The 10,384-nt window shown below is 36.4% G+C and overlaps 1 protein-coding gene across 4 annotated transcripts in view; it reads right to left on the bottom strand.

Moving 5' to 3' along the window:
* Positions 1–10,384, bottom strand: part of HEATR1 (HEAT repeat containing 1) — a 55,486-nt gene that overhangs the window by 19,405 nt on the left and 25,697 nt on the right. For all 4 annotated transcript variants that reach the window (XM_054193829.1, XM_054193826.1, XM_054193828.1 and 1 more), the window contains 11 exons: positions 9,382–9,489; positions 8,863–8,958; positions 7,762–7,850; positions 7,264–7,475; positions 6,853–6,974; positions 5,883–6,080; positions 4,075–4,258; positions 3,655–3,803; positions 1,362–1,554; positions 590–762; positions 114–281 (listed from right to left, as the gene is read on the bottom strand). In XM_054193829.1, coding sequence (XP_054049804.1) covers positions 114–281; positions 590–762; positions 1,362–1,554; positions 3,655–3,803; positions 4,075–4,258; positions 5,883–6,080; positions 6,853–6,974; positions 7,264–7,475; positions 7,762–7,850; positions 8,863–8,958; positions 9,382–9,489 — 1,692 coding nt within the window. The remainder of the gene's footprint in view (positions 1–113; positions 282–589; positions 763–1,361; positions 1,555–3,654; positions 3,804–4,074; positions 4,259–5,882; positions 6,081–6,852; positions 6,975–7,263; positions 7,476–7,761; positions 7,851–8,862; positions 8,959–9,381; positions 9,490–10,384) is intronic.

The raw sequence follows: 10,384 nt of genomic DNA, 5'->3' as shown, positions 1-10,384 counted from the left end.
CTAATAGTCTAATACATTATGAAGTTATTTAACTGCATTATTACTAAAAAATTTGATGTCGGCATATCAATCAAGTGCAGAACCCATAAAACAGCTAGAAAGGCTGCACCTACCTCACCATGGACTTCATGAAGAATTTTCATCAAGTGTCTTGCAATATATGATGGGAAAATAGGGTTCTGTACACAATCAAGTATGCTTTCCAAAGCTTCTGACAATTTTTTCTTCTGGGATTTCTGTTTTGGTTGTGTCTCAAGCTCCTCAAATAGGCTTTCCATAATCTAGTTCATTAAGAAAGTGAAAATTAAGTTCTTTCCCTGCAATAAAAATGCCTTAAACCAACATTTACTTAATGCTTTTGTAATAATGCAATCTAGATACAAATGGAATTCTTCACCTGTAAATAAACCACAAGTTAATGCCTCTTACTTGACTGAAAAAATAAATCAGTCTGATTTATTTAGTCTGATAAGATGGTATAGAAAGACAATGAACTTTCCCAGTTAACTTGATTTTTTTTCTGGAAAATAAGGGAGCTCACACCATCAGACAAAACTTGTATTAATGTACACCTTAATAACAAAAATACCTGTGTTATGTATGTAGCGTCAGATATGACCTCTTCTGTCTTTTGCTCCAAATGCTGAAGAACAGGATGAAAGAGAGACTCCTTTATTGCTCTCAAGGAATGGAGGCAGTTGAGAGCCGCCCTTCGAACTTCACTCACAGGACTGCCCAAGTTAATGAGCAAAGATATCACCACTGCAAAAACAGTGAGGGAAGGAGGAGGAAAAGACAACAGAATACACTGAGCAGCCAGAATTTTTCCGCATGTGTCTTTGGAATTACTTTACATTACTTTAATTTACATTTTTACATTTGCAATTTAATTTGTCATCTCTTTTCACTAAAAAGTGAAAACGTCATCCTTTTTACTATAAATCTCTAGACTACGCAAAACCAATGTGAATCTTGTAGATCCATGGCACTGAACTTCTTCATCACAGTCCTTATATTTGTGCTTAAGCTCAGAGAGTTCATAAATTGCTACTGACTGCCACATCCTTATACTGCACAGAAAGTAAGGTGCTGTAACTGACTTCTTCAGCATAGCAGAATTTTTAAGTTTCTAACACTTCTAAGATTAAAAAAAAAAAAAAAGTGGTTTCAGCTACTTCCAAGCTTGGGCTAGTAACTGCAGCAGCGCATCAGCAAGAAAGAGCTGTCTCAACCTAGTGCAGCAGAACATAAATGACCATATATTTATATCCTTCATGGTATAAAATATAGTAAAATAGCACAAAATAAAAAAATACTGTGATTACGTCTTAAGATGAGAGATAGATACTGTTTTACTTTACCTGGAGATGATGGTGATAGCAGCTGTTTCTTTTTTTGGTATGTCAGTGATTCAAGCAGTGCATAGCCAATATATAACGACTGAGTCTGTAGCATTGCACTGACTTCATAGTTCAGATGATTTGAAAGGTTGTAACTGTGAGTCCACAAAATTGAAAGGAATTTGAAGAGAATCTCTGAATCTTTTAGATGTACCTTAAATTTATCAAGAAAAAAAAATAAAAGAGAAAAAAGAGAAAAGCACTTGGTTAATAACTTTAATTTACTTTACAAACTACTACTCACAACATTTGATAAACTACCCAAATCAAAGGAGTACACAGAAAGAGAACTACAGAGTCAGAAACACTGTCTTTTAGGAAGAAAAAGTTATCGAGTAGATGCTTTTGGGTAAACAGTACTTGCATGTATATAAAAGTCCACATGTTGCTTAACAGCTGGCTTAGTTTAACAGATAATTTGGAGTCAATAGGTATGTAAATACAAGGACTTTTTTTTTAACTATAACATACTGAAAACACATCCATATACACATTTGTATAGTATGTCAACTGCACAAGAAAACTGTTATATGCAAAATAAAGAACTTCTATATCCTGTTTCGTGCAGCACTAATCTTAATATTAAAAGCGCTCTATATAAGCCCTGATTTTTTCATCAGTCATACAAAGTGATTTTCAGAAGTCTATAAAACAGCATCTCAGAAGAGCTGGGCAACCAATTTCCTTGTACAGCACAGCTTTCTGTGCTGAATATTCACACTAAGCTTTATTCTTAGCATTTGTCCTGGATTGGCCATAAAGGCTTTATAATAATAGAGCATGGACCAAAAAGTTAACAAACTCTGAATCATATGTGTATCACTGACAACTGCAGACACAGGTCAGGGTGCCTTCTCCCCCATCTCCCCCCCAACAGCAATAGCTGCTCCAAGAAGATTCAATCCAGTTTTTCACACATCTACATCCAATTGCCTCAACTTTGCTTTAGGACCTTTCTGTCAAAATTTAATGAGGACAGCTTCTGATTCTGAATAAGTTACATTGTCTGCTAATAGTATCCCAAGTCAATTTAAAGTTCTTGCTCGCTACATGATCTGGCAATAGCTGGCGTGCTTTCTGCCCGCAAGATGCTCTCTGGAATCCTAAGAGCTCTTCACGAAAACAGGAGCGCGCTTTCAACATCCTATGGACCGAACACAGCTTGCCAGAACAACTGATACAGCTTCTGACATACTCTTGCCTATTCTCTTTTCCGCAAGTCCACCAAGATCTAGGTTCTAGTTATTTTAACTGCTAGAGTGGGCAAAAATAACGTCCTTGTCTCTTTCAAATTAAACACCCTCAAAATCAGCAGTACTCCACAAGTGAAAGAAGTAAATGATTACTGCAGCTGTTGCCTTCACTAGGTCCTAGGACATCACTAATCCCATTTCGCATATTTTCTGTAGTTCCTCCTCCCACCTTCTCTTCTGTGCAATATTACCCAGCTTGCTCAGTCAAAAATCCCACCAAAATAACATCCTTCCTTGCCTGCTGACAGCCTTTAACTAGCCAGGCACTGAATCAATCTCTTTAACAGTTCAGTGTCAGTACAATTTCGATAGATCTTGGAGTGACTGATAATTAGACAAAGTTATATACAAGAATTAACGCCAGAAACAAGTTTTGTTATTAAATCATTGCTCTTCTTTGCTTCCTCTGTTTGTGTTTGTCACGCGCTGTTCTTCATGAAACAGCATCAAATTCCAGTAACAGCAGCTTTGTGTCAATTACTTGCTTCTCTTTGCCTCAGAATGTACAGTTATTACTCCCTGTCAGCTAAAATCCAGACTGCCAAAATCCCTTATTCTCTTCACAAAAATGTATCACTTGATGTGGGTGAGAAAACATGAGATGATATTACACGGAAATACGCAATGTGTTCTAAAAGTTTTCCTTTCAATTTTTGTATTTAGAAACTAACAAATTTTACAGAGCAAATTTGCTCCCAGATAGGACCAAAACTTTTAGCTCAAACTTGAAGCTCTTTACCTTGTCCTGCAAATCAGTGTTATCTTTTCACCTTTGCCTCAACTGGTCCATTTATTGGTTTTTCACTTTAGTTTCCTATTACTACATTTAATTAGGGTTAACTAATAAGCTGAAGCTCAAACTTTCTTCTGCCCACAGTACTAGCATGCCACAAGCAGTGTTGCGTGATCAGTTCTCCGTTTTTCTCTGTTTTCCTAAAAATTATGTAACTGCATAATAATTGATGACTAGTAATTCAGGGCAACAAATGCAAAAATAATACCTTGAGTAAGAGATTCATCAATGCTCTGTACTGAATAGCATTACTTCCCTCACTGGCTCCACAGACAAGTAGGTCAAACAGCCCCAAAAGGATATGCAGGTAATCTTGGCTATCTTGATTCAGAGATTCGGGATTCCACCAAGTTTCCTCTAAAAAATACAGGTTATAAATGAGACAGAGTGGATGCACATGAAGAACTTCAGAAACGAATAGAAAACAGACATTTCTAATTAAAAGAAGACAATACATTTAGCTGATTTCTTGTTCACAAGTTAGCAATCTTTACAGATCTCAGTAACAACAAAGGAAGGTTAGGGGAAGCAAGGCTGGCTTGTTCCCAACAACTTCTGAAGACAAAAAAAATTAACCTTCCTTCTTCACTTCATTCATATAAAAGACAGTCAAAACCTTAACACCTACCTTTAGAAAAGGAGAGAGGAGGTTTTAGGCCATTAATGAAGTTTTTCAATAAGAACAGAAACATAGCTGACTCCTCTGCATAAGCAGTCTGATCGCTATTCAGCTTTTCTATATATGCAGTCAACAAGTCATTAGGCACCAAAGTTTCCTCTGTTGTTTCAACAGACCAATTTAGGGGAGTTTCCTGCAAAGGAAAATTCATTTTAATGTATACTGTCATAATTCAGCCAACAGAAGACAGAAATTTAGCACTAAAATCAGCAGTACCTAAATTCCAGCCTCAAAAGCGGTATCCTTATGAAGTGAATTACATTTCTGATTTTACATTTAAGCTTGTATTTTAAAAACTATGCCAGCTCTTACTACCATAATTAACAGTGTACGTAAGTGATGTAACAGAAGAATGACGACCAATCTCCCTAAAATATGTCTTCAAATGGATTAGGAGTTATGGCATTTTGTGCACATTCAGTTTAAACCTTTTATTTTTCTCTCTTCCAGCAACATAACCCATATCTTTCAGATATTTGTATATATAAAAACTCTTTAATGGAATAATCTGAGGTCAGAATAACTAATTACCATGTATTGCTATGTGTGTGTGAGGGGGTGCACACACATGCCCTGCTCACACAGGGTTCTTATACACGAAAAAGCCCCAAACTGTTTCAACAACAAAATAAATCAAGAAAACCCCAGCGGAAATATGGATAAAAACAAAGCAAAAAAAGGTAGCAGAGAGATGCAGAAATACCCTTTCTGAACGTTGTTCCTGCCTCTCTGATGGCTCCTCCCTCTGCCTCCATGTTACCTCGTAGCAAGTGCCAATACAACCGCTTATGGAGCAGCGCAATAAACCATAACCCAACAAATTCAGGAACAATACTTTCAATACTGTTGCAAGGATTTGCTTGAGCCTGCAATTAATAGAATGACTGAATGGTTTGGGTTGTAAGGGATCTTCAAAGATCATCTAGATCCAGTCCCCCTGCCATGGGCAGGGACACCTCCCACTAGATCAGGCTGCTCAAAGCCTCACTCAATCTGACCATGAGCACTTCCACAACTTCTCTAGGCAACCTGTTCCCGTGCCTCGCCACTATCATAGTAAAGAATTCCTTAAATATTCCTTATATTCAAGCTAAATCTCCCCTCTTTCAGCTTAAAATCATTGGTCCTTGTCCTGTCACTACAGGGCCTCATAAAAAGTCTCTCTCCAACTTTCTTATATGCCCCCTGTAAATATTGGAAGGCTGCAATAAGGTTTCCCTGGAGCCTTCTCTTCTCCAGCTGAACAACCCCAACTCATCCCTCTTCATAGGAGAGGTGTTCCAGCCCTCTGGCCCTACTCCGGGACCGCTCTTAGCATAAGCCCTTTTTCATACTCAGATGCATTTCCTTCTTTCCCCTATTGAACAAGCCAGCAAAACCTTTACTCAAGGACTAAACCCCCTGATATTCGTAAATCAAACGGCAACACCGCAAGATGCCACAAGGTAGTTGGCAGAAATGCCCCAAACTTTGTGCCAAGCCTACAGCACTGAAACACTCAATCAGGTGGGATGTCAGCCAAAATCTCTGCAGTTTTTAATTTTTTAATGCAAACCCAATAGAGTGGTTAAAACATAAAAGCAATTCTTAATGGCAGCTTCTAGTACTGCTGACAAATGTGTAGTTTTGCTTTGAAAAGATACGAAGGTGAGATTTTCAGTCCTTCTCAAGGTTTCTGAACTTCTTGCTCTCTGGTTAAAAAAAAAAGATTTCTCCATTACAAAGACAATGACCTCTCCAAACTTTTTACGTCTTACCTCTGCAGAATCACAACCTCTCAGATTTTTTATTTTTTTATCCAAGAAACGGAACACTCTGAGAGCCACTGAAAAATAACTTTCCTTCATCTGTGTATTGCAGCAGCACTGAACAAGCACTGAACCAATTATATGAGTAGTTACTTTCTGTCTCACGCTGTCAGATTCTGTTTCAGCAACGAGTATCAGATCATCAACCTTAAAAAAGGGAGTGGAGGAAAAACAACAATAAAAAGTCTGTAAGACAGTGGGACTTCACTATGACTTTACACTGTGTTTCATTTGCATGTCCAATTAAATCCTTGTTACCTTTATCATCTTTAACAAATTACTGTCTGCTGTAATGGTACTCTTCAAACCCTAAGAATACACAAACATCTGTTTCATGAACTACCCACAGGCATACTTGTTTATTCTCTAGATATTTTTTTTCAGGAAATTAAAAATTCCTGGAATTTAGTTACACTAATTATTTGTCCAAATAGGTAATAGCTTCGTTTCTTCTTTTCCTTATGCTTTTTTACTCGATTTTACTGGAGTTTTATCTAGATTGTACTGGGGTTTGTGTTTATATATAATAACAAACCCCAATACAATCTAGATAAACATATATTATATTTATATAATAATATAATTATATAATATGTTATACACATAAAATATATTAATATATTTTATTTATATCATTTAACATATAATTTAATATAATTATTTGTATTATTTATATATAATAACAAACACCAATACAATCTAGATAAAACTCCAAAATATGTATATATATATATATATATATATACACACACACACATTTGCCTTGTAGCTTGATGATGGCGTACTAATGCCAAGAAGAGCACATACAAAGTAGAATCATGGAATCGTCAAGGAAGTACTTCTAGATCATGTTTGTTCTACTACAGTGATCACGTGGAAAGTAAGATCTCTTAAGGTAAGGGTAACACAGTACTCATACCATTTGCAGTAGTAAGGAAGAGTCCCCTGAAGTCATGTTTTTAGAAAACAGTAGAATCATTTTTCTGTTGGCCACTCCAATCAACTCTGCAGACTTGCTAGATTTAATTGCCTCTTCAAGATCTGTTCCAAGGTAAAAAATAATAATCAGATACTAATCACAGATACAAATCAGATACAATCACACAAATAATCAGAATACAAATCACATATTAAAAACCTGGTGGCTCAATAATATTTAGAAACAGTCAGAAACATACTAGACAATTTCTTGATCAAGAGGTTTTTAAAGAACTCTATTGACACTCATACCATGACAGCTTGTTAATGACAGCCAGTCTCCTTCAATAAGTGTTTAGGTTCAATTGTTGCAATTTTTCTTTTACTGAATTAGTTACAATTAATGCTTTACCTTCTGGCCAACCTTTCAATAAAGGGTGTAAGGAGCAGAGATCAGATTCCGACAGACAAATGGCCATTTTCCAATCTGAAGATTTTGAATTTGCGTTAGTGATTACCATAAAAGGTAACAGTTGCATTACTGCTTCATCTAGCAGTTCTTTTTTCTCTTTCAAAATCTCGTCTTTGACTAAAATTTTTATTGCTCGCTCCAGAACCTTGTACCTAAAAGAGAACAAGTGATGCTGAAAACCCATTGCTCAATCATACTGGTAATATTTCTTTGATTTGTTCTCCATTTTACATGTCAATTTTCTGCATCCAAATATCAGTGAGAACAAATAAGGAACTCATGGGAAATAGTATGCAAATAATTAAACATTTCTCTTGTAACTCAGCATAGATACAGTGTAACAAAAAGTGTCTGAAGTGGAAGTATTTGTTTAGAGGTACATTTTTAAAATTTAACTTAAAGAGAAGGAACATAGACTGGAAAAAGGCACAACCATACCATTTTCCATCCTTTGAAAGATCAGCTCTCTGGAAGATGTTCAAAAGACTTGATACTACTACTTCTGGATTGACTTGTTTCCTGAAAATCTGAAAAGTAATCAAGAAAAAGAAATAAATGGATAATAAAATACAAAATAATTTACCATATCATAGTGGAAAATGCATGTGTTATACCAAGTGGAAAAATGGATCACACATCACTAATCGCACTCCTATTGATGATCACGTAGTAAAAATATTATCAGAGTAAACAGAAGTTAGAAGGCTGCCCAGTATGACCTCTTGGTATGTTAAAGCACAGAGAATTTATCAAATACAGGCATGTTTGGTAAAATTGATAAACAATAAGCAAAACACTTTATAATTAAACAAGAATTGCTTTTACTTTACGTAGCATCTGTATGATAAAAATAAAAGGCACGTTAAGAAAAGATACTAATGCTTAAAGAAGCACTCACATGCTTTTATTCCTATTTTTTAGTGATTGAGAATGAATGAACACACAAGACCAATTATACTACTGCTAATAATATTCTCCGCTACTACTAGCAGAAGCAATAAAGAGAGACCGTTACTCTAGCTGGAAACAATCAGTACAATGCATACCAGAGTCCTATCCAGTAAACCTAAGCTGCAGTTCAGGACTTTGCCACTATCAACTGACCAAATGACTCTCATATGGAAAAACTCAACTAAGCACTTCTCACTGGTGTAATGACTTGTCACTGCACCATTTTCCATCCAAAAGGCAGATGACATGGCTTATGTTTTTCTAGAAAAATGTACAGGATAAGCAGGAAGCACACTTCAAATAACCAAAGATTAAAATCTGCTTTAGTAGCTACACAAAAACCCACCAATAAACTCAGGTTAACTGCAAACACTTTGGGAAAGATCAGAAAGCAGAGATTTCGGGGGGAATTTGAGGAGGTAAACAACGCAAGCCTCCTAAATTTCTGCTGCTTCATCCTGTTAAAGGACAAAAGCGATACCCTAAGGACATGAGCAGAAGAAGGGCAATTACAAAGAATACATTCCAGGCACACATATTCAAGACCAGCTAAAATCTCACCTGATGTATCAAAACATACACACTTACCTCCAAAGAACTGAGAGCAGACATTACAACGTCTCTGTTGTCATCCTTGAGCCGACCAAAAATTGCTTCTTCTATGAAAGACTGATCAAAGCCTTCCTGAAAAAATAAAGGAAAAAAAAGAGCCTGAAGAAAAAATAATGATTTGTTGGCAGCACAATTTACAGGCTTTTAATGAAATATCTAAATCCTAGTACAAGAAAAGTGGTAGCATCATCTAAATTAAAACTCAAGTAACAGGCAGACTAACTTTCAACAACAAAAGAAAGAAAAACGAAAGTGTCTATTAACTTAGATTTTTATCTTAGACTGCAAGCCGCTTAATAAACAAGAACTACACCCAGACTCCAGAATACAGGAAAATGGTGACAGAAGCGTACTGAAAACACAATGAAAAACAGTGAGGATGACATATGAATAGTTTCATAACATACCATCTTCAACTGAAATGTCTGGCAAACAGCTTTTTGAAGACATTATATATTAAGTCAGTTCTGTAGGTGAGAGATTCAGGACACAAACCTTTGATGTTTCAATAACATCTTTCAAATGCTGAAGAGCCAGGACCCGCACAGCTGGCTGAGGATGATTCAAACTGAGCAGAAGGGAGGTATCAGAGTCTTCCAGAAACTGAAATACAGATTTCAGAGTCATTCACTGCATGTTAAAAATATTTAAGTATATATAAGGATAACAGGAGAAATTCTTTCAGCGATATTTTGTACCAGAAGAAAACCTGTATAATTCAGACTCAAAAAGCTTCAATTACAGAACAATGACGTTGTATAACTATTTCAAATCTGGTCTTCTTCACTTTGGCAGACAGTTTTTGGAATATAGCTTGAAAAGTACAGTAAGCCACAGACACCTTTTTGGCCTCGAAAGGCACTACGCTTATCTAAGGATTCTGAGAAAGCTCTAGTGACAATGTCAGTGTGACAGAGCACAGATAGAAACTGTTAAAAAGGCATCCCTGCCAGTCCAATTGTGTGCACTTATCTCAGGAACCTTAAAGGCTAGAAGAGTCACATGCCTTTGTTCTGCATGCCTTGTTTTACTGTTAATCCACTTGTTATTCAGTTGCAGAATCTGTGCCTTCGTTAAATCAGTACAAAAACACATTAAACACTTTATGTAGTTTATCACCTTTTCCTAAGAGCTCTCAGTTTTTGAATCATTGCAAACAGCCGCCATAATACTAACCATCTCTTAATAATAAATTCCTTGGACAGATCTGTTGCATTCATGGTTATTCTGCGTTAGGCTGAGTTTCAATTGCTCTTCAGAAATGGCACAGGAAGAACTCTGTAACCACTCTATTCTTCCATATTCCTGACTGCAAACATTCATAAAATCAATGCAACAAAAAGGACGGAGCCACCTTCTCTCAACAGCAATAAAGTGGTTTGTCAACTTTGCCAAAACAGACAACTCTGACACTGACAAAATCTGTAAGATGAGGTCTTGCTGGGCACCACCATGTCGTCACTATCGACCACTACAGTATATGTAGTGGACATGTTCC

Source organism: Rissa tridactyla, chromosome 3 (assembly GCF_028500815.1).
Source record: "Rissa tridactyla isolate bRisTri1 chromosome 3, bRisTri1.patW.cur.20221130, whole genome shotgun sequence".
Taxonomy (NCBI): Eukaryota; Metazoa; Chordata; class Aves; order Charadriiformes; family Laridae; genus Rissa; species Rissa tridactyla.
This window is presented reverse-complemented; position numbering and strand designations above follow the sequence as displayed.